This window comes from Jaculus jaculus, chromosome 5 (genome assembly GCF_020740685.1).
Source record: "Jaculus jaculus isolate mJacJac1 chromosome 5, mJacJac1.mat.Y.cur, whole genome shotgun sequence".
NCBI lineage: Eukaryota > Metazoa > Chordata > Mammalia > Rodentia > Dipodidae > Jaculus > Jaculus jaculus.
In genome coordinates, this window is record NC_059106.1 from 25,025,597 (window position 1) to 25,050,551 (window position 24,955).

Here is a 24,955-nt window from a genome sequence, read left to right on the forward strand (position 1 = left end):
TGTTGATCACAGCAATGAGAAAAGTAAGTGATGCACTTGCCAAGGGCACCATTATGCTCTAGAAATATCCAAGAACCAGGGGCCATTAGCCAGGTACCAGGACCATGCCAAAGGAAAGAACAGTCCTTTCAGCAGTGGCACAAGTAGATTCACGCACACAAAAGGATGAAGTTGGACCCTTGCTACATACCATATACAATAACAAGCTCAGAGCGGATCAGAGATCACTGCGAGAATGAAAACTTTAAAAAAATTCTTAGAAGAAAACATAGGTATAAAATCTTCCCAACTTTGGGTTAGGCATCAAAAACAACAAAACAAATGGGTAACCTGACATTATCCAAACTTAAAATAATTTTTTAAACAGTATTTCACTATGTTGACCAAGCTGGCTTTAACCAGATCTTCTTGTAACAGCCTCCAAATACTAGGGATGAACTGTGTGCATCCAAGCCCAGCCAAATCAAAAACTTTTGACTTTAAAGGAACCTAAGAAAGGGAACACAAACCACAGGGACAGAGATTTCTACAAAGCATGTATCTTCCAATGATGATCTAGAATAACTCAATAATGAAGAGACAACAATTAAAAGCTTGTTCCAAAGATGATATACAAATGACCAACAAACACATGAAGAGACGTCCAAACAGCTCTTCAGAAAAGATGCAAGAACATCAGGAAAATGCAAATCAAAACCACCATGGGCTTCAGGGCGCCGCTTCGCCCGCTCGTGCACCACAATGCTAGAAGACTAGGGCTGGTGGTCTAGCTCAGTTGGCAGGAGACATACGCAGCGGGCACAGAGCCCTGGCTTCCGTCCCCAGCAATGCACAAAACCGGGTGTGGTGGCACCCCTGAAATCCCAGCACTCAAGAAGTGGAAGCAGGGCTGCAAGGCCACTGAGAAATCCTGCTGGAACTGAGCTGTAGACCTGCTGACAGAAAGCTGGAAGAAGCCATTCTGCATGTAGTTCAATGGGAGAAAGAGATACCACCAGTGAAGATACTCAGCAGTCGACACTGCAAGCCTTATATTTGGCCAGCCAGGCCAAATGAGCCAATGGGTGCAATAGTGGCACGTCTGTCATGGTGGAAACCCACTGCCCTCCAACTGGACTGGAGGTCCGCTCCATGGGGGGGAATACATCCCTGATACTGAAAACCTAAAACAGGGGTAGTCATGAGCCCTGGGGGTGTAACATCTGCTGATGTCTGGATAAGTGTATATACTATGCTTATCAAACTGCCCAGTAAGCACTTCTCTTAATATTTATACCCTTATATTAAGGCTACTCTCACTTTGAGTAGAGAATCTTCTCTTTTCAGATGGCAGTGACCTTGGGACAACTCAGAAGGTATCATAGTGTTGGAAAGAAGTGACTGGAGTACTGAGTAACATCTTGATCACACCTTCCAAGGCTCAGGGTCTAATGCGGACAAGGTGGCAGAAAGAATGTAAGAGCCAAAGGAAGGGTAGGACTACTTACAACGTGCTCCTCCAGACACAAAATGGCCTGCATATCCATGACCTCACAGTGCCTGACACTACCTACACAAGACCATCATAAAAGGAGGAAAAGATCATGACATCAAAATAAAAGAGAGACTGATTGAGATGGGGAGGGGATATGATGGAGAATGGAATTTAAAATGGAATTTCAAAGGGGAAAGTGGGGGGAGGGTATTACAATGGGATATTTTTTATAATCATGGAAAATGTTAATAAAAATTGAGGAAAAAAAAGAAGTGGAATCAGGAGGATCCTAAGTTCAAGGTCATCCTTGGCTACATAAGGAGTTCTAGGACAGTCTGGGCTACATGATATCCTGTCTTAAAAACAAACAAACAAAAGATTATAGTAAGTGTTGGTGAGGAGGTGAGGATACTAAAATTCTCCTTCACCACTGATGGGAACCCACAGTGGTGGAGTTGCCACAGGAAAACAGCCTGGCTACACCTTAAAGAGCCAAACATTAGCATTATGAGCTAGCAATTCTATTCCCATTCTCAAAAGAAATGAAACCATGTCCATTCAAAAAACTGTGCAGCTGGGCGTGGTGGGGCACACCTTTAATCCCGGCACTTGGGAGGCAGAGGTAGGAGGATCGCCAAGAGTTCAAGGCCACCCTGAGACTACCTAGTGAATTCCAGGTCAGCCTGAGCTAGGGTGAGACCCTACCTTGAAAGGAAAAAAAAAAACCTGTACAAACTTGTTCATAGCAGCATTACTCATGACATCCAAAAAGCTGAGACAGTCCCAATTTCTATCAAGTGATGGATGCAGAACCACCCTACACACTACAGTATGTGGCAAGAGAAAGGAATGAAGTATGCTTATTATGAATGACCCTGAAAAACATCCCTGAATGAAAGAAACTGACCACAAAGGCCTCATTTTAAGATTCCAAATTTGTACAGAATGGGTAAGACCAGACTACACAGAAGACAGTCACTGTTTCCCAGGCCTGGGAAATGAGGTGGTGGCAGGTATAGGGTTTCTTTTGAAGGTGATAAAAATGCTCTAAAATTGACTGATTTTGCAAATTTACTAAAATCCACAGAATTGTACACATTTAATGGGGAACCCCTAAGGCACATGAATATTATCTAAATAAAGCTGTTAATAGCCATTTCACCATAAAAAGGACAAGGAGACTGTCTTCATGCTGTCCCAACCAAATCATTAATAGAACCCCTTATTTCATTCTCTATCACTCTATCAAGCAGGTAGCTTTGCCACTCTGGGCCTCAGTTCCTCCAACTGTAAAAACAGGGTGTTACCAGATCAGGTGATTTCTAAGCCTCACATTACACTGTACAAAACTTTGGTGGTCAGAAGGCTTGCCTTGCTGTGACTTGGGAGAATTTAAATTCCAAAAAGCTGAAGCCCTGAGCTAGGACAGACCCCTGGATCCTGAGACCAGAAGCAAGATAAGATGAATTCCTGAGTCTATCGCAGCTACTGTTACTCAAATTTCCCCAAAGTTAAGGAAGGTGACTCAATTATACCAATGGAGGCCAAGTACCCTAAACATATGCCCTATGAGGGGGGGGGGGAAGGAGGGGGAATCCAGAAACATAAATAAGGTATTCTTAAAATGTTATTTTGTAAGTGTGTCCTAAAGGTTCTGGCTTTTTGTTGTTGTTTGCTTGCTTGCTTTTTTCCAAGGTAGGGTCTCCCTGTGGCCCAGGCTGACCTGCAATTCACTATGTAGTCTCAGGCTGGCCTTGAACTCACAGCAATCTTCTTATGTCTGCCTCCCAAGTGCAGGGATTAAAGGCTCTTGTTAGCATTTTACAGTACTGGGGTGAAACACATAGCCTCACTCATGCTAAGCAAGGGCTCGACCACTGAACTACACCCCCAGCCCAAGGGCCTGGTATTTTGATGGTCAAGGTCACCTGAGGACATAATGACACGGTCACCTTGTAGTTCTCCTTACTCAGCATTGCTCAGGAAGTAAAACTATACTGAAGTGGTCACTCACAAGGAAGTTAAGAAAACATCTCTCTATCCCCACCTCATTTCCCAGTCTGCAACAGGCCTCAGAATTAGCATTCATGAGCAGGCACACATACACACCAGAGTGTACATGTACCCTGCCGATGCAGCGACACGCATGCCTCGCTGAGTTCAAAGTAACAGATGCCTAGAAACAAGGTGACAGACAAAGGGGGGAAAGAACAGAATAGCCCCAGCCCCACTGATTCATCTAAAGACAGGAGAAATAGGTACCCACTCAGCTGTTTGAGAAGGGAAGCCTTCTAGAAGTAGGCCAGGAGAGCAGGGTAAAGTGACCCCCTCAAATTGGCAGAGCCGACCACAAAGCCAGCTGCCACAGAACCAGAGGAGTGGTCAGGAGGGACCGACGTACTCAAGAAGCCTCTAACTAAAGGGCAGGGAATTTCAGAGAACATGGGCTGGGAAACAGAATAAGGAAAGAACAGTTCAAAAGCTGGAGGCCAGGAAGAAGGGAGAAGGGAGCCAGACACTAGCTTTCCGCATGCCAAACTTTGTGTCTGTGGATTTTGGCCACTTGATGGTCTGTCGCTTTCTTGGCCGGGGCAAGGTCTCTCCCAGTTTCAGCTCATCAGGAGAGGCAGCAGCTGACGAGTGGTTTGATTTCTACATCCGCGGGGTCCATGGGGCTGGGGGCTGGTGCAGGTCACTGCCGCTCAGAGTCCACACTTCAGGATGATGTGGTAGCCGTCATTGCTCTCGGCTGCAAGAGAAACGGCAGGCACGTGTTACGCCGCTGACAGAGACCACTCAGATTACGTATGGGTGAGTATGCACGCAGAGAGCAGGTCTTCGGTGCATGCTTCGGCATGTGCATTCACGAGTTTCTTTATGACAAGGGGTCTCCCAGCAGAGCCCCAGCCCTGAGTGCCTGCATCGAAGGAGACCGTGGGTAAGCTATGCCTCTTTCGGATGTCAACACTCCCAGGCTCATAAAGGCACTCATTGCCTGGGCTCTACTCTGGATCTTAAATATCCCTGGGGTTGGGGACTGAGCTCAGTTGATAACATGCTGGCCTCACAGCATGCGAACCTGAGTTCAGACCCCACCTAGAAATGCCAGGTGTGGTGGCTGGCACAAGCCTGTAATCTCAGTGCTGGGAGATGAAAATGAGAGGAACACTGAGACTCACTGGCCAGCCAGTCTAACCTAACTGGTGAACTCCAGGCCACTCGCAAAGGTGGATGGTATTCCTAAGAAATGGCATATGGGACTATTTTTCTGGACTCCATGTGTACATGCCCATCCACACATGAATGCACGCACACACATGCACACGTACTCATTATTTTAAAAGCCCCCAAAGACTCCTGTGTGAAAGGTGTGGTCCCTGGCCTGTGGTACTGCTGAGAGGTGATGGGACCTTCACGAGGTAGGGCACAATAGGAAGAAATGAGATCAAAGGAGGGGTGACGTCGGAGGGAGACTGAAGTCTAGCTCTTCCTCTTCTTGCCCGCACCCACACTCTCCCATCGCCATGTGCAACCTCAGCACAGGCCAAGAAGGCCATGGACTGAAACCTCCAAAACTGTGAGCTTGTCCTCATTTGTAGTTGACTGTTGCAGGCACTTTGTTACAGTAATAGAAAGCTGACCAAAACAGGCCAGATGCACACAACAAGGGAGAAGGAAGTGGCCTCCCCACGACCCAGTCTTCTGCTCTGACAAAATCCATCTTCCTCCCCTCCTGTCCCCAAGGAATGTCACAGCAGGTCTCTTCTGTCTTCTGTGGAGACGCACGGCTCCTGGCACACGAGTGCACTCTTCCAGCACAGAGCGGGCCTGCAGATGTATTCTTGGAACACCTGGCTCATGCAGAACTCCAAGTCCCTGATCCACCCTGCCCGTCACTGTATTCCTTGCTGGGCTTCCGCAAGGCCCTCCATGAATGCTCAGACACACCAAGTTCATAAAGAAAATTGCCTGGCCTAAGAATTCCCTGAGGAAATCTCTGGGGCCAGACTCACTAGCTCCTGTGTTGCTAATGCTGGTTTCCAGAGGAAGTCTGTATTTCCTTGTGCCTGAAGGCTGCTCCAAGTAAGTATGTCTAGACGGATCCCTACACGCAGATCCCACGAGCCACTCCACGCAGCACTCCTTTCACTTCATGAAACCAAGGGATACAGATGGTATGCGTGGATGAAACAGGGAGACAGGGAGGAGGGTTACCTTTTAATGTGCTAAGGATAAAGCAAGACTCGTCCTGGAAATTCTGCACCATCTGAAAGGCAAAAGAGAGACATTCCCTCAACGATGAGTTGGTAACATAAAAAAGCTTGGTGGTGACACGGAGCGGAGCCACTTATAACCACAGACAACACGCCACTCTGTCTGTACAAACACAGGCACAGAGAGACTACAAGGGAACAACACGGAATCAGCGTGTGACACAGCAGCAAGTTTGCTTTTTTTTGGGGGGGGGTTGTCAAGGTAGGGTTTCACTTTAGTCCTGGCTGACCTGGAATTCGCTATGTAGTCTCAGGGTAGCCTTGAACTCACTGTGATCCTCCTACCTCTACTACCCGATTGCTTGGATTAAAGGTGTGTGCCACCACACCCGACTTTAGAACAGCAATTTTTAAATTTATTTTTTCTTATTTATTTGAGAGAGAGAGAGAGAGACTAAGAGAGAGTGGGTATGGGTATCACAGGAGCTCTTGCCACTGTAAACTCCAGACACATGCACCACTTTGTGCATGTGGCTTTCTGTGGGTACTGGGGAATTGAACACCGGCGGTCAGGCTTTGCAAGCAAGTGACTTTAACTGCTGAGCCATCTCTCCAGCCCCACAACAGCAATTTCAAGCAGCAGAAACTTGACTGTGAAGCATGGGAAAGTAAAGCTGAGGAGATATCTCAGTGAACTAGGTGCCTGCCTTGCAAGCATGAGAATCTGAGTTCAACCCTCAGAACCCATGTAAAAATTCTGGGCACTGGGCTGGAGAGGTGGCTTAGCAGTTAAGTGCTCGCCTGTGAAGCCTAAGGACCCGGTTTGAGGCTTGATTCCCCAGGATCCAAGTTAGCCAGACGCACAAGGGGGCGCACACATGTGGAGTTCGTTTGCACTGGCTGGTGGCCCTGGCATGCCCATTCTCTCTCTCCCTGCCTCTTTCTCTGTCTGTCGCTGTCAAATAAATAAAAATAAACAAAGAATTTTTTTTTTTTTAAATTCTGGGCATGATGGCACACACTTCTAATCCTAGCACTGGAGAGGAAGATACAGGTGATCCCTGGGGTTCTCTGGTGAGCTCTGTCTCATAAAAAGGTGAACAGAAACTAAGAAACATATGATACCTGAGTCTGGCCTCCACATGCACGCATGCATGTGCACCCAAGAAGCAGCTCCCCCCAACACACACATACACACACACACACACACACACACACATACACACCCAGGAGAGAGCAGCCTGAGAGGACTCAGCCAGCAGCATCACACTGGGTGCTGTGAGTCAGCCCCACTTTGCTTTTACTTCGTTGCTGGGTCATCCAGTCTCTGAACTGGAACTTTCATGGAATGTGTACATTACAACAGAAGTAACTAAACACAGTCACGCATCGCAAAACCACAGACCACAGAGACAGTGGTGGTGCCACAGCATAATGGAGCCGGAAAAGTCTTTTTGCCGAGTAGCACCGTCACCTGGTAATGGGGCAACACCACCGTTATCTGTGTGTGCGACGATGGTAGGCGGCACAGATGATCACACACAGCGTGAGCAGCTTGATGAGGACCCTACAGTGACAACGTCACGTTCACTATCATTGTGCTATTTTAGAACAGGCTTTTGTGATCACACTGCGTGACTGCACTGAGCCACGCACAATGACTGGCCTGTATCATCCAGGTTCAGGTGAGTATCAACCAGGAGGTTCACGCAATGACGAACTTACCTAGTAAAGCATTTCACAGGAATGTTATTGTTTAAGGGACACATGACTGTAAAAAAAATTTTTTTTTTACACAAAACAGTAATAAGGGGTTGGGGAAATAGCTGTTAGTAAAATGCTTGTTTTGTAATCATGAAGACCTGAGTTCCATCCTCAGAACCCACATAACAATGGCTAGGCTGGGCTGGGGAGATGGTTCAGAGGTTAGAGACTTGCAAGCCTCCCAGCCCAGGCTTAACTCCCTAGTGCCCACATAAAGCCTGATGCAAAAAGTAGCGCATACATCTGGAGTGCATTTGCAGTGGCAAGAGGCCCTGGCATGCCCCTTCTCTCCCTCCACCCCTCTCTCTCCTTGCAAATTAAATTTAAAAATTTCTCTCTCAAATAAATGAATAAAAATTTTAAAAAGGCTACACATAGTGGTGCATGCCTATAATCCCAGGGCTAGCAAGTAGAGATAGGAGGATCTCTGGAGCACACTGGCCGGTCAGTCTAGTCTAATTTGAGTTTGAGGCCAATGAGACTGTCTCAAAGAGGTCAAAGGATGGGACAGCTTTCTTGAGTATGACTCCAGAAGTTATCCTCTGACCTAAACATCCACACACATGCACACAAACCCACCTACACATACATGCATATAAAAGCAGCATGTGGGATGGAGGAATGGCTTAGCAGTTAAGGCATTTGCCTGCAAAGCGAAAGGACCCAGGTTCAATTCCCCAGGACCCATGTTAGCCAGATGCACAAGGGGGCGCACACGTCTGGAGTTCGTTTGTAGTGGCTGGGGGCCCTGGTGTGCCCATTCTCTCCCTCTCTCCCTCCCTCTTTCTCTGTCAAATAAATTTAAAAAAAATTTTTTTAAAGCAGCATGTGAAAGGAAAGAGGAAATCATTACCACAAAATACCCATGAGTAGGTAAGGGTAGAAAATGGTATGAGCCTACAAAGTGGTTTCTAAAATCATATTCTAATAACCAAGTGCAAGAGCTAGGTACTTATTAAACTATATAAGTCTAAAATCTCTGCCTATGTATACTTTGTTATACACTTCAGGAAAATTTAAAACAAACACATTCACACACACACACACACACACACACACACTCAACATCCAATAGGATAGCAGAGCCCTTTTCCAAATTTAAAAAAAAGCCCCATTTTTTCTCCCCCCCCCCTTTTCCTGCTCTCTCTCTCTCTCCCTCCCTCTCTTTCAAATAAATTTTAAAAATTTATAAAAAGCAGCCCACTTTTTACTGCCTGCTCGGACTGCTGGCTCCAACCTTACAAACCCATCCACCTGTCTGTCGACCCTGACCCTCCCTGCAGGGCCTAATGACGCGTGAAGTACATTTATTCTATACTGCGACCTGCTCCACCTTGGACTCTTGGCCACCCAGCCACTTGGGCATGCAAAGCCCAGAGCAGGGCCCATGAGGGCTTAATCAGTAACTGCCTTGTTTAATTGAGTGCCCTCGCACCCCAGGGTCTGGCTCCTCGGCTGGCCAGGCTGCCTCCAGCACTCTGGGAAATTCAGAAGCAAAGGTTTCCAACTGATTTGGGGTTAAGTAGCAAGGAGACTTTGGGGAATGAGAATGGCCTACTTAGCCAGGGTGGCATTTGAGTTCTCCTCTCTGCTTCACTTGCTTAACTACCTGTTCTTGAGGGCACAGGGCAAGGGGGGTTGGGGGGGAGGACTTCCCCAGGGACCTGTGAAGTTACAAGGCACACTTGAGTCTTTGGTCGTCACAGAAAGCAGTCCTCTCTGAGGTACACAGTGACATGTTTCCAGGCCACTGCAGCTGCCTGTGGTTCAGGGCCCTTCCACCTTTCTGGCTATTCTCAAGCCAGCTCCAGGACCGGAACTTCTGGCTCCGCTTTATTTGTCAAATGGAGGCAAAAAGAAAAAGAAAAAAGAAAAATAACACGGGCCTGGTGACACATACCTGTCATCTCAGCACTCAGGAGTCAGAGGCAGGGGGAGTGCCACAAGTGCCAGGCCAATCTGGTCTACACAACTCTCAAAGCAAGATGAAAACAGTAGCTGCATTAGAAGCGAATGCAATGGGCTGGGTAGATGGCTTAGTGGTTAAGGTGCTTGCCTGCAAAGCCTAGGGACTGAGGTTTGACTTCCTAGTACCCACATAAGCCAGATGTACAAGGTGGCGCATGTGTCTGGAGTTCATTTGTGATGGCTAGAGGCCTTGGTGTGTCCATTCTCTTAAATAAATAAAATAAACACTTTTTAAAAAAATTATTTTTATTCACTTATTAGAGAGAGAGAGAGAGGCAGAGAGGGAGAGGGAGAGAGAGAGAGAAAGGGTATACCTGGAGTTCACTGAGTAAGCTAGAGTGGTCGGCCAACACGCACTGAGGATCCGCTGTTTCCCCCGATCCTAGTGTTGAGATTACGGGTATGCACCACCATGCCTGGCTTTCTTTTTTTCTTTTTCCTTTCTTTTTTTTAACATAGGTTCTTGGGACAGAACTTAGGTCCTTGTGCTTGTAAGGTAAGTGCTTTGTCCCACCAAACTGGACCATCACCACAGGCCCCACAACACACAACTGTATGTCAACGTCAACTTTTCCTTTCCATCAGTTCATGACCCGCCGTGCTCATCACAATGACAGGAAGCGGACTGACACAGCATCCACACATGCCGCCACTTGCCGCCAAAGTCAGTGGAAGGATGGAGCAAGAATACTGCTTGGTCTCAGTTACAAACTTAACAGAATTTAGAGACACCATGGAAGTGAGCCTGTGGGCGTGTCTGTGAGAGCTTTTCTGAACTAGAAAGACCCATCCGAACTGGGCGCAGCACTGTCCCATGGGCTGGTGTCCTGGACTAAATAAAAAGGAGAAAGTGGGGCTGGGGAAATGAACCAGTTGTTAAAAGCACTTGCTTGCAAAGCCTGCGGGCCTAGGCATGGTTCCTCAACGCCCATGAAAAGCTGGACGCTTTGCAGTCACAAGAGATCCTGGTGTGCCCATACGTACTTACATACAAGCATGCAGATAAATAACTTAAAAAAACAAACAGGAGACAGTAAGCAGCAGCACTCATCTGTCTCTGCTTTTTGCTGAGGGACTGAAAATGACCAGCTGCTTCATATTCCTGCCATGCCTTCGCTTTCTCTGCCATGATGGACTGTGTCCCCTTAAACAGTGAGCCACGTTAAACCCTTCCTCCCTTAAGCTGCTTTTGTTGGACATTTTATTGTAGCAATCAGAGAGGTGACCAGTACAACTACTATTGTGAGTATCTGCTCCGTGCAAGGGGTGCCTGCACTGGGCGGCAAGTCTGCTCCCTGCCGCTCCGGCCGTCAGCAGGCACTGCTCCGACAGGACCCCGTCTGCTTCCTGGGCTCTCTGCCAGTGGCTGCTTCCACCCTGCACCAGCTTATCCTGCCCACAGACCCGGTGGCACCTCCACCCCTAAAATGAGGTCTTGCTCCCGTCTCTTGTGAGCCACCGCTGCCTTTCATCTAACTACTGGCTCTTTTGTGGCTCACTTGGGGGAAGCCCAACCAAGGGAGGGTTGATGAGCCACAACTCAGCAGATTTTTAGGCCCACCTGAGGCTAGAACGCCTGCTTTCAGCACCGTGGGCAGCCTCTGTTGAAGCAGTCAACAGGCTAAGGAGACATGCTTGTCATTCCCAAGCCCCACGGGGATGTTCCAGTGAGGGGATTGATATGGGGGATCCTCTAGGAGAGCCAAAGCCCCAGTGTAGCGCCAGGTCCGGGACGCTGCTCACCTCATTGCTCACCACCACATGGATGCCGGTGGGGCCCTGCCGGTAGACCCGGTGGATGTGCTGGGGGGGGATGCTGTACAGACTGGCGATCTTCTCAATCAGCTCCAAGGTCGTCAGCTCCTCCAGGAAGATGGCGTGGTACACTGTGCAGAGAGCGGAGAGTGGCAGAGAGCACTGTTGGACACAGCTTCAGGCTACTCCAAAGGCAGCCATCCCCACCTGCAGGAGTTCTCTGCCACTCAAAACCCCTGTCCCCCGCTGCTGCTGCTCCCCAAAGGACAAAGCGCAGGCTTGGGCTGGAGGGACGGCTCATTGGTTAAATGTGCTTGCTTGCAAAGCCCGATGACCCCAGTTTGACACCCCAGTACCCACAAAAAGCCAGAGGCACAAAGTGGAGCACGTGTTGAGAGTTCATTTGAAGTGCCCATTCTCGTTCTACGTCTCTGCTTGTAAATTAAAACGTCAAACAAAAGCAGCACCCTTATTGCCAGAACCCCTCACACGCAAGAACACTTGCTATGCCCTACCCCCAGGGCCTTCCTGACGTCCCTCATCCCGATCCAGCACCTCTGTGGCTGCTAGCTCGTAGGCTAGCTCAACAGCTGGGTCATAAAAACCCAAAATCTTCCTCCAAGACCCATAGAAGTAAAGATTCTCTTTGTGCCTCAGAATAGAAGCCGTGGCTTTGACGCTCTCCACTGTCCTCCACAGCATACTAACCCCACTCCACATCTTTTCACATAAAAGAAATTTGTCATTTCTCTGCAAATGAACTCCAGATGTAGGCACCACTTTGTGCATGTGGCTTTAGCAGGGTGCTAGGGAATCAGACCCAGGTCATGAGGCTTTGCAAGCCGGGTGAGGCTCAGGAGGCAGACTGCAGGCTCTGTTCCCCTCACTCCCCACACAACTGTTGTCTCCACTGCCATCGTGCTTCCGCTGCAGGGCCAGGCCATCAGGCTTTGCAAGCAAGCGCCTTTAGCCACTGAGCAATCACTCCAGGATCATTCTTTTAAGATCTTACAAGCTTCTTTTTAAATTTTTTTTCCTCAATCTTTATTAACATTTTCCATGATTATAAAAAATATCCCATGGGGGCTGGAGAGATGGCTTAGCAGTTAAGCGCTTGCCTGTGAAGCCTAAGGACTCTGGTTCAAGGCTTGATTCCCCAGGACCCACATTAGCCAGATGCATAAGGGGGTGCATGCATCTGGAGTTCGTTTGCAGTGGCTGGAAGCCCTGGCGCACCCATTCTCTCTCTCTCTCTCCTTATCTGCTTCTTTCTCTGTCACTCTCAAAAATAAATAATAAAAAATGAACAAAAAAAATTTTTTTTAAATCCCATGGTAATACCCTCCCTCCCTTCCTCTTTCCCCTTGAAATTCCATTCTCTATCATATTACCTCCCCATCTCAATCATTGTACTTACATATATACAATACCAACCTATTAAGTACCCTCCTCCTTCCTTTCTCTTCCCTTTATATCTCCTTTTTAACTTACTGGCCTCTGCTACTGAGTTTTTTCCTTCTCACGCAGAAGCCCAATCATCTGTCGCTAGGATCCACATACGAGGGGGAACATGTGGCAACAAACATCTTTTTTAAGGGGGCAATAGGTTAGCAAGAGCCTGCCTCTATTCCCAAGCCATCCTGAAAAGCCACAACTCATCTGTAAGGATGCTCCTGCCCAGAGCGCTGGGCACCAGTGTGAATCCCTGCACTGAGAAGGCTGGTAAGGCCCATCAGCAGGGGAGCACATGCCAGCCGGCACTCTATGCTTGTGTTTCCACCTCTCTTGGTATGTGAAATGCTGATTCCTGAACCCACCCAACCCAAGGATGCCCAGCTGGAGATGAAGGGTGGAAGAACATTAGTTGACCCTGATGGGCAGCCAGCTGTGACCCTGACTGAAGGGTGGAGGAAGACCCATGTCCCCTTTCTAGTCTTCCCTGTTTCCAGTGGCTACTTCCCAGTAGAGCCTGTGTGCTCAGGAAGTTGAAGGTGATGGTGGTGACACCATTTCCTTAGACAAACCCAAACCAGCCAGGTTGGAGCTAACTCCAAGGGCACCTAGGAGTGGAGGGGCTCAATTTTAAGGGGTCTCGACTTCCTCAAAAAAAAAAGACACAGGGGTTGGAGAGATTGCTTAGTGGTTAAGGCATTTGCCTGCAAAGCCAAAAGACCCAGGTTCGATTCTCAAGGACCCATGTTAGCCAGATGCACAAGGGGGCACACACATCTGGAGTTCACTTGCAGTGGATGGATGCCCTGGCACACCCATTCTCTTTCCCTCTCTCCCCCACTCTTTCTCTGTCAAATAACTAAATAAAAATAAACTATTTAATAAAAAAAAAAAACACAGCTAGATCTGACACAAGTTTCCTAAATTCCTTAACTGACAACATTTGGTTCAGATTCTGAGCCCAGGCCCAGTGTCTCATAAGCACACACAGGAAGCTACCACCAAAGGGGTCATAGGAACGCTGAGCTCCTGCTACACAGTGGATCAGCGTGTCCAGATTTCAAAGGCTGTGCTACCGTCAGGCCCTGGCACAGGCCCTATGCCATCCCTTCCAATGCTGGCACCAAGCTACTTCTACTATTTCTGCTTTTACTCCTAAAACAAACCAGGCCACTGACTGAAAAAAAAAAAACAAAACAAGCCAAATAAACCAAATAAATATAAAACCAAATAAAAACTTAGGAAGATTGCGATGACACGGGTCACCATGACCTTTTGTTCACTGGCCCCCAGTGTGGATGACAAACAAGCAGCATGGGGCTCTTTGGAGCCGTCTCCCCTCAGTCCTGCCAAAGAGACATCCTGGGACATAAGAGGCTCTAGTGCAGGGAACTGTGGGCTCAAATTCGGACCCTGCCACTCACTGGAAGCAAGAGCTGGGACAAGGATGCCTGGTAAGATGGCACTATGGGTCTGTGGGAGGTCAGGCCAGCACTGTGCGTGCAGAACTCACACTAAGTCGAGTACACTCTTGAGTCCTGTGTGTATGTGTGTGTGTGCACGCGTGTGTGTGCATGTGTGTGTGTGTGTGTGAACTCAAGACTCACACTAAGCCGAGCACACTCTTGAGTCCTGTGTGTGCGTGTGTGTGTGCGTGTCTTTCTGGATTGCTAGGGATCTTAATTAGTGAGACAAGGTCTTTCACCGGAGCGCATCAGTTTAGCTAGTCCAGCTAACCCGCTTACCCTGGGGAATCACCTGTCCCTACCTTGTGTGAACTCAAGACTCACAACAGAACAGCTGAACTGTCAATTTCATGGGATCTAGAATCACCATGGAGACAAAATCCTGGACTTGGGCTGGAGAGATGCCTTAACAGTTAAGGCGCTTGCCTGCAAAGCCAAAGCGAGTTCAATTCCCCAGGACCCATATAAACCAGATGCACAAGGTGGCACATGTGTCTGGAGTTCATTTACAGCAGTTGGAGGCCCTGGCGCACCCATTCTGTCTCTATGCTTCTTTTTCTTTCTCTCTGTCTCTGTCTTTCAAATAAGTAAATAAAAATAGTTTTTTTAAAAAATTCTGGACTTGTCTGTGAGGAAGTTTCTAGATTAGGTTAACTGAGGTGGGAAGAACCTAACTGGGTGGCATCATTTTGTGAGGAGACCCCAACTGAATAAAAAGGAGCTGAGCACCAGCATTTCTCACTCTGCTTCCTGACTACGCAATGTAAGCAGCCACCTCAAGCTCTGCCATCACGACTTCCCACCTGCCATGACCCTCAAATTACGAGTTGAAATAAACACCTCCCTAAGTTGTTTTCGTCAGGTATTCTGTCATAGCAACAAGAAAACTAACTATTGAAGAAGCAGACGCTGGGTGAGGCTCGAGAGCCAGGCCGCAGGCTCTGTTCCCCTCACTCACCACACAAATTGTTGTCTCCACTGCCATCTTGCTTCTGCTGCAGGGCCACTCGGTTCTGCTCCAGCTCCTGACAGACATAGATGGTCATCTTTGGCCTCACATTCCTGTCAAAAGGAGAGGAATAATTAGCTGAAGCAATGGACTTTTCTTCCAGAATGTTCTAGAACTCAAAATGGAACCGCAGAGCAAGGGACTCCGGGTGGAAGAAACATGGCAGTAGGGATTCAGACTGCACATCATGAAAGGGTCCACAGGGTCAGAACGCAGCCCAGATGGGTCGTTATGGCTTCACGGGCTTTCCTGCAGAAGAGGGCTGGCTGGCCCTTCCCCAGGTCCTGCAACTACCCACGGAGAGGCTCTTCCACAGAAGAGAATCTCAAAATCAGGATCTCAAGAGATGGAATGGGGATGGAGCTTCGTGGCAGAGCACATGCTTGCCATGCATTGAGGCTCTGGGTCTTATCCCCAGAACCAGAAAATAAATTCAGTCTACAAAAATTCAGTGCAATTTAAAATTTAGGGTTTTTACATGTGTATGTATGGTGGGGGTATATGCTTGTGAGTGTGGGAACGTGCGTGTGGGCATACATACATGTGAGTAGCGTGGATGTGGAGGCCAGAGGTTAACACCAGTGTCTTTCTGGATTGCTAGGGATCTTAATTACTGAGACAAGGTCTTTCACTGGAGCGCATCAGTTTAGCTAGTCCAGCTAACCTGCTTACCCTGGGGAATCACCTGTCCCTACCTTCGAGTGCTGGAATTCCAGGCAGGCCGTCATGCCCACCCAGAACTTACATGGGTGCTGGGGATCTGTGCTCAGGTCCTCACACTTGTACAGCAAATGTTTTATCCACTGAACCATCTCCCCAGTGCTAAAATTCAGTCATGACAATCATATTAACTCAAGTGTTACAGGCTCCACATGGTGAGACACTCCTAGACCGGTCGTTGTGACTGTAGGACATTTTCATGACAGTGGGTTGTTCTATGTGACAGCTCTACCCTGAAAACTGCCCAGTGCCCATCCCTGAGGGACACAGTCCGGTCGGCGAGGAGGCAGCTCTGAGCCAGGACCTTGCAAGCATCCCAGAGTCTGGGCTAAGATCCAGAGGCTCCGGTCAAAGGGAGAAAGGGGAAGGGTTCCCAGGCAAGGACCACAGCATCCAGATGACCTCTGACACAACATGTCACTCACTGTCCTCTCCCTCCCAGCACCTCTTCCTGCGTTTTCACACACACTGCTGGAAGCTTCCCGACATCCCATCCCATCATCCAGCCCACTCACAGTTCAAGGGACACAGGCGGGGTTTCCTGCCACACACAGCCTGGCAGTCACAGCATCAGCTGGCTTCTCTAAGAAGCTGAAACCCACCTGCCTTTGATGGCGTTGAAGAGCCGGATCCCATCCGCAGGGCCACAGACCTGGACCAAATCATCTCTGGACATCTTCAGCAGGTCAGCGCCTAGGCAGGGAACATGGGCCATTGGCTTACACATGGCATGTAACTGTAGACCCAACACCAGGGCTAGTGGACAGAAGACCCAGCCTCGCCCTTGGTGGGACAGAGAGAAATGGCAGAGCTCAACGACTCCATGTGCTCACGGCTACAAGACGTCAGAAGCGAACAGCTGGTGCTTGTGAGGTCTGCACAGGAAGGCCACTAGGCTGCCTTCCCTTCATACTCTGCAGTGGCACTAATGTATGCACAGATTTTTATCAGCATGTTGCCACTTGGTCACACACGTGCATCCCTGTGCACAGGTACACAGTTCACTGGAGGTTGACAATGCAAACATAGCTGGGGACCTGGACGCAGACCAAGTGGCAGAACACTAGCAGCCTCCCACACTCCTCATGGCAGTCAGCTCTATCCCGATGCCGGAGGGTGCGGGCAGACTTGGCTTGCTCGCTGAAGGCCATGGAAATGTGCTTGAATGGAGGGGACTCTTCAACAGCTGGCTCCTCCAACCATCATGCTTCAGGACTCACTAAGCAGAGAGATCAGATCATTTATGCCTGGGAAAGAAAAGCTTCCAGCTTGGGGCTGCTATAAGCAGACTCTATGGGACATTCTCCTCCATGAGATTTGTTTGCTGGGTCACAGGCATGTGTGGGTTTGGACTGAGCAGATACTGCCGAAGAAAAGTTTTCCAGACCCAAAGCACCACAGCCACAGAGACAGACCTGCCACTCCACTTAAAGGAGTAGAGGAAGGATGTCTGGGATGTCTCTGGGGACAGAGAACAATGATAAGAATGCCACGGTAGGAGAGATGGCTTAGTGGTTAAGGCGCTTGCCTGCAAAGCCTAACAACCCTAGTTCAATTCCCCAGTACCCATGTAAAGCCAGATGCACAAAGTGGCACATACATCTGGAGCGCATCTGCAACCGCTGGAGGCCCTGGCACGCCTATTCTCTGTCTCTCTTCTCTGTATATCTCTCTGTTTGCAAATAATAAATATTTTTTCAAAGAAAGAGACTCAGGCATGGTGGCACATGCCTTTTAATCCCAGCACTCAGGAGGCAGAGGTAGGAAGATTGCCATGAGTTTGAGGCCACCCTCAGACTACATAGTGAGTTCCAGGTCAGCCTGGGTTAGAATGAGACCATACCTTAAAAAGTCAAACAAAAAGGCTCCTCTCTGAAAACAGAGGGGGAGTCATTAAAAAAATAAAAGGTGGCTGGAGAGATGGCTTAGTGGGTAAGCGCTTGCCTGTGAAGCCTAAGGACCCTGGTTCAAGGCTCGATTCCCCAGGACCTACGTAAGCCAGATGCACAAGGGAATGCATGCATCTGGAGTTTGTTTGCAGTGGCTGGAGGCCTTGGCATGCCCATCCTTTCTCTCTCTGTCTCTTTCTCTCTCTGTCTGTCGCTCTCAAATACATAAATAAAAATTTAAAAATTTTTTCTAAAAAAAAGTGCTCCTGAACTGAGTTCCTTGCAAGGACAGTGTGTGGGCAAGTACAGCAGTCTGGAATGGGAGCTGGGACTGAGGAGATAAAACGACCCAGCGCACTCCATCCCCGCCCCGGCTGAAGCCACAGAGGAAGTGGGGGAATGAGCAAGAATGCTGCTTTCTTAGTTAAGCTGGTATCAGCACAAGGGTGATGGAGACAGATATTGAGGACACTCAACACCTACCAAACCAGAGATGGAGAGGCTCCTAAGAGCCCATCACTGAAGTAGACTTAAAATGCTCCCAGCATGGCTCAGGGAATTTTGCGGAAGAGGGGGCAGAAAGATTGTTAGAGCCACAAGTTAGGACATTTTGCACAGACATTGCCTCTCCCCCATAACTGACTGCTGCCCCCATAATGTATGACCCACAATACCCATGGGGTCGACCTGCATCCCCAACAAGGAAAACCTCTTCCAAAAATGGGCAGGGAGGAGGGAAAGGATGGTACCAACATGTATTGTTTTCATACTAAATATGTCCATATCTAATAATAAAAATAAATTAATTAATAAATATATTTTTTTCTAGCCAGGTGTAGTGGCACATGACTTTAATCCCAGCACTCAGGCACTCGGGAAGCAGAGGATCGGGAGGATCACAGTGAGTTCGAGGCCACCCTGAGACTACATAGTGAATTCCAGGTCGGCCTGAGCTAGAGTGAGACCCTACCTTGGAAAAAAAAAAAATGCCAGTCTTACGAAGACTGAACCTTATTCAAAGTCCACGGCGCCCCTCCCTCACCAGGTCCCAGCGCCCATAGACTCTCCAAAGAAGTATGTTAGAGGCAGGAGTCTCCTCCCAGTTCTGTCACAGCTCTGTACTCGGAACTAAATGCCAGAACCCTTCCGTGGTTCTGTCAGGGCCCAGCTGGCCTGACCTTGTCGTCTTCCTTGGCCTTCTGCTCTGTAACCACGCTGAGCAACATCCACCTTGTGGCCTCTGCCCTTTCTGCGTGCAAAGCTCTCCACCAGTGCCCTCTTTCTAGCCTTTGCTCGAAGGGTACCTGGGTAAGCCCTCTTTCTCTCCCCCACCCTAGCAGGTTACAGCACACCGAGGTGGGCAGTTTCTATGGGGGACAAGGTCCCTTCTTGCAACTTACACCCTCTACCAAGAAGGCTCTCAGGAAGCTGAGATGACCTGGGAAGGATTGTCTCCCACTGTCACGAACGGCCTTGGAAACTGCTCCTTCGGCTCAGGCAGGACCTTTACTCCGGCCACGGTGACTGCTCCATTCACCTTTGAACCCACAGCACCTGGCTCGGGATTTCTTTTGTCTGAGGCCCCTCCCTCATCCGGGCTTTCAAAACCTTCCACGGAGTGGACAGAAGCTTTACTGTCCTACCTATGACCTCACTGCCAACTCTAGGTGGTGGCTCTGGAGACAAAGGCATGGCACTATTAACAGAGTACAGTGCACACATGCCAAATAGCTTATCGCCATGAGTAGCGGAGAAGGCCCTATTTGCATAGGCCAGAGCTCATCCATTCCTGAAAGGCTCTGAATACAGACATCCAAAGAGCCATGCGAGTCACACTCGACTGGGAACGAGTAGGGATGGCGTGCCATACTGCCCGTGTCTCTCCTCTCTTAGCATTTGGGCCAAGGCTAGCACATGCAAGAGAGCAGAGTCACGCTATTGTGAGTCCTCTGGACACAGCCATAGCCCTGTGGAATCCAGCACAGGTTCGGGACAGGGACCGGTCCTGAAGCGGGTGCAGGCCACTGTGGTGTGGCCTCTGAACACGAGTCCTTGATGCTCACCAGAGAAGCTGGCAAAGAGGCGGCAGAACTGTGAGAAGCGGTTCCGGTACAGCCACTGCTGCGCGTCCTGGATGGAGGCCGATGGGAGCAGGTGCTGGAGAGAAAGGAGAGGCTTGAGAAGGCCATGGAGCCCAGGGGACTGCCACCCCCACCCCCGCTCGCCCGCGCACACTTACATCATTGCCCAGGGGTGGGGGTTCCACCGGGTGGGTAGGAGAGCTGTTGCTGTAACGAAGACGGGACCCGAGATGAAGGTGAGTTTCCAGGGACATGGCAGCAGCCCCACCACCTAGCTGGTGCCCACATCCCATCAGGTGTGAGAGCTGCTCTAAAGCAGTCCTGAGGAAATGGCTGAGAAGTCAATGTCCCATCCTCAGACTGCTTCCTGGACCCATCTGTTGTGCACAGGAGGCTCAGATGGGCCACACGGTCCCAGCCAATGACAACGGCTCCCTGAGCCCTGAGCCTCAACAATCACGGGCCTTGTTGGTCCTGATCAGATCCTCTCTAGCCCAAGGGCAGGGTTGAATGGAACCCAGGCCATGTTCCTCCCAGCAATTCAACATGGGGCACGAGAAACTGCGGCCAAACCAACTCAACAGAATCCTTGCTGGATGGGCACCATTACAGTGAATCCACAGGTTGGTATCCACTCAGAAGGAAAGATGGGACCAGGGTTTTCCCAGTAGGAAAACACAGGTCTGCACATTTGCCCTTGTAATAGGATGCCTGCTGAAAGAAAGCCAAGGTCCCCTCAGGTGGCTGGAGGTGACGGCTACACGGTAACGCTCTGTGCTTGGACATGGTGAAAACGGAACAATACTATGACTTAGATTTTAACATAACTTTTAAGCGCTTAGTAGGGATGAAGCTTATACTCAATAGTCATCAAACGTCTGCAATGCTGACATCATAAGTACGTTCCTCCTGGCCCTGCAAGGAATTCCCAACCCTCTTTTGAAGGGAAATCAGTGTTCAAAAGAGGTTATGGAAATTGCCGTCCAGGTCAGGCGGGGGAGACGGCTCACAAGATAAAGAAGCTGCCATACAGGCTTGAGGACCAGAGCTCAGAGCCTCCAGCACCTATGTGATTGTGGTGGCCTGTCTGTAATCCCAGTGCTCAGGAGGTAGACATAAGGACTCCCTGGGGTGCAAGCTGGAGAGCTGGACTAAGCAAATCTGGGAGCCCTGGGTTCAAGTAAGAGAAGCTGTCTCAATAAATGAGGTGATGAGCAATCAAGAAAGCCATCTGATGTTGATCTCTAACCTCTACATGTATGGGCGTATTATCCCAATGCTCCCACATGCGTGATGCATGTGAACACACACACACACACACACACACACACACACACCCCGCAGGCCTACCTGAAGTAAATATGACTGACACCTGTTCTGCCTCTGTCACTCCTCAAAAAGAAACTTCACTTTGACAAAATCCAACTTCTGGGCAACCTTCCTTCCTTCTTTTCTTCCTCTCCCCCTCCCTCCTTCCTTCCTTTCTTTTTTTGTGACAAGATGGCCTCAAATTCCCTATGTAGCCAAGAGTGACCCTGAACTTCTGATCCTGCTGCCTCTGCCTGGATTATAGACACAAGCCACCACACTTGGTTTACGTGGTGCCGGGGATTGGGCCTAGGGCCTTGCGGATTCTAGGCAAGCACTCTATCAACAGAGCTACATTGCCAGCCCAAGCTTGCTTTTTCTCACAATATAGTTCTCTGCTGGGCCTCAGGGGGCATCTGCAAGAATAAAACACTGTGGTTCCATGCTTATTTGTTCAAGGTATCTGACCTAGACTTCTGCAATGATGCCATGGGCACCAGGCTACATGGCCTGCCACAGCCAAAGTCTACTAGTAATATCTGCACTATCTTGCCATGGCATCCTCAGGGTCACAAGTCAATTTGCAGAGCCAGGCAGGGTTCAGTGAGACCAATTCCAGTGCTAAAAACCCTGAAACCTAGGGTGGCGGCTACTAGCTGAACAGCCTACTCTGAGAGTACCTAAGAGCTGGATGAAGGGCAAGGACGGCCTCCCAGCTGCCTGGGCTATCAGCACTCTGGACACCTGAGGCCATCCAACAGAGATGTCCTGATCCACCACAGGCAAGACCAGGCTTTGTAAGGTAAGTTTTAATCAACCAGACACCATTTTCAGAAGTAAATAGAGATTAGAAAAAGCTGCATGAAGCCAGGCGTGGTGGCACACACCTTTAATCCCAGCACTCGGGAGGCAGAGGTAGGAGGATCGCTGAGAGATCAAGGCCACCCCGAGACTACATAGTGAATTCCAAGTCAGCCAGAGTTAAGAGTGAGACCCTACCTAAAAAATACAAAACAAACAAAAAAAGTTGGGGTGGGGGGGGGCTGGAGAGATGGCTCAGTAGTCATGGTGCTTTCCTGCAAAGCCTAATGACCTGAGTTCTAGTCCCCAGTATCCCCATAAAGCCAGATGCACAAAGTAGTGCATGAAACAAGCCTTGGTGGGGCCATATTCATTCTCTCTCTTTCAATCTCTCTGCAAACAAAAAATTAAAAACACAAAAAAAGGAAGTAAAGCTGTGGCTAGGGAGATGGCTCAGTGGACAAAATGCTTGCTTCGTAAGCATGACTACCTGAGTTCAGATCCCCAGAACCCATGGAAAGCCAGATGTTGTAGCACCAGCATCTGAAATCCTCACATGCACTAGAGTAAGAAGGGAGGTGGAGAGGGGAAGTTCACCTGGCTGCCTGCGGGCCAGCCCGACAAATGCGATGGTGAAGAGCGAAGACCAAGCCTCAAACACAGTGAAAGGCGAGGGCCGACACCTCAAGCTGTGCTCTGACCTCCACGTGACCCATGACATGCAAACATCTCTACTCAAACACAAAAACTTGCACACACACACACACACACACACACACACACACATTGGGGAAAAAAGGCTAAACCTAAGTCAGGCATGGTGGCGCACGCCTTTAATCCCAGCACTCGGGAGGCAGAGGTAGGAGGATGACTGTCAGTTTGAGGCCACCCTGAGACTGCATAGGGAACTTCAGGTCAGCCTGAGCTAGAGTGAGACCCTACATCAAAAAAGAAAAAAAAAAAGCTAAACATGAGAGCTAAGATATAGTCCACTGGTGGATTGCTTGCCTAGCATGCATAAGGCCCTAGGGTCCATCCCAGCCCCAGGGTGTGTGGGGATTAACTCAGCTGTAACTGTTACACCACTCAGCCACACCGAAGCCCAGACAGAAGCCCAGCAGGAAGCTGTAAGCTCTGCATACCAAGATCCCAAAGGGAGGGAGGCTGGACCTACCCTTCTCCAAGGCCGAAGCTGTTGGGTGAGCCGTTGTAGCTTGGGGATGGAGCATTGTTCACCTGGTAGGGTATGTCAGGCCACGGGGAGCACTGTGGGAGGAGACACAGGTCAGTGTGATTCGAGAGCATCAGTCCACAATAAGTCCTGGAGACTGCAAAGACACCAGCAGCCCAGGCTCCTTGGGTCCCTTCAAGCAGGGATCCAGCAACACTAGTGCATGAGAACCTGCCGCATCAGCACGGAGCCTGCACTTGCCGAGTGCTCACAGTGAGTCACGGTAGGATCTCCTCAAGGAAACCCAACATGGCAGGGGACAGACCCAACTCTGACGTCAGGCTGGAGCAGGCAAGCTGTGAAATGCATCCCTTTGGGCTTCCTCGGAGTCAAACCAACAAGGGGAAAAAAACACCAGTCATTATGATGCCTGTGCCCACAGAGGAGAAAATCACAACCAAGCTGGCATTTGTTCACATGTGAGTGTGTGGTGCAGGAAGCACAGGAAGCGTCCAGAGAAAAGTCACACAGGAAAACCCCACACCAAGCCCATGCTGGGAAGATGGCTCAGCGGGCAAAGTACTAAATGCACAAGCAGGAGGCTCTGAGTTCAGATGCCCAGCACACATAAAAGGCTGGGTATGGGCCGAGGAGATGGCTCAGTGGTTAAGGCACTTGCTTGAAAAGCCTAATGACCCGTTTGATTGCCCAGTACCCATATAAAGCCAGATGCTCAGTGGCACATATACAGCTGGAGCTCATCTGCAGTGGCTAGATGCCCTGGTAGGCCTATTCTTTCTTTCTCTCTCTCTTGTATGTGTGTGTTACTCTGCTTACAAGTAAATAAATTTTTAAAAATGCTGGGTGTGGTGGGGCATGCTTGTACTCCCAGCACTAGGGAGGACCTAGTGACAGGGAACCCTGTGGCTAGAACTGGTGAGCTCAAAACCCAACAAAAGACCTTGTGTCAGTGAATAAGGTGGAGAGCAACTGAGGAATGCACCCAATGTTGACTTCTGCCGGCACTAACACACAAATGTGCACATGTACCCAAACACACGCATGTACCCCACACATGTGAACTTATATATGCATACATGAACACACTGCACATATTTACATGCATATCTGGGAAAAGAGGATCCTGCAACAGGGGCATGGCAGGAAAGAAGAGAACAGGCAAAAACAGTCTTCCAGCAACTTCCAGCGCAATCCTGCATTGTTCTACCCCGGGCTCCGCCTGGGCTCACTGACACATAATGTGAGCATGTGAGTGTGTGTGCCCATGCGTGTGCACGCGTGTGTCCTCAGGAACTGTCTAGTGTAGAGACCAAAAAACAAAGAAACTCAGGCGGGAGACTTAAGAGCGTGCAGACTTGCAAGCCGAGGGTCGTGAAGAAACCACCTCCCTGCCCTGCGTGGTCCTGACTAGGCTTGGAGAGGGCCACTTTGAGGCATTCCTACAGACGCTGTATCACCCACCAAACACCAGGGTTGGTAAATATTTAACTGTTGGGAGTGTGGGCTGGAATTTGTTGATGCTAAAACTCCTACAGTTGTAGGAGGAGCTGACGAGCCGGTAGAAGGGAGAGCGGCACCCGCCAAGGCCTGCACAGCCAGGGCACGAAGCAGCGCCTCGCTGTCAGGAAGGCTACAGGGGCGCAGGAAAGTCGAGGCTGAGTCAGTCGTGGCACTAGATGGAGACCAATCCTGGCAGTGTCTGTCACCAGCACAGGCACGGAGCAGGCACGGGGCGAACCTGAGTTGAGCTCTAAGGTGTGAACCGTAGCGCTGGCGTCCCACACGGGGCAAGGCAGCCCTCCTTCTAGACCCAGCTTCCTGGTCAGTGCTAGTCTCTGAAAAATGAAATGTGGGCTGGGAAT

General features: G+C 49.4%; 1 protein-coding gene across 1 annotated transcript in view; it reads right to left on the minus strand.

The window, feature by feature from the left end:
* Positions 1–1,754: 1,754 nt before the first annotated feature.
* Positions 1,755–24,955, minus strand: part of Tfcp2l1 (transcription factor CP2 like 1) — a 73,775-nt gene continuing 50,574 nt past the window's right edge. The window contains exons 8-15 of the mRNA XM_004659745.2: positions 23,076–23,167; positions 19,951–19,999; positions 19,775–19,868; positions 16,425–16,515; positions 15,052–15,155; positions 11,164–11,306; positions 5,690–5,741; positions 1,755–4,223 (exon numbers count right to left, since the gene is read on the minus strand). Of these exons, the coding sequence (XP_004659802.1) occupies positions 4,177–4,223; positions 5,690–5,741; positions 11,164–11,306; positions 15,052–15,155; positions 16,425–16,515; positions 19,775–19,868; positions 19,951–19,999; positions 23,076–23,167 (672 nt within the window). The 3' untranslated portion in view covers positions 1,755–4,176. The remainder of the gene's footprint in view (positions 4,224–5,689; positions 5,742–11,163; positions 11,307–15,051; positions 15,156–16,424; positions 16,516–19,774; positions 19,869–19,950; positions 20,000–23,075; positions 23,168–24,955) is intronic.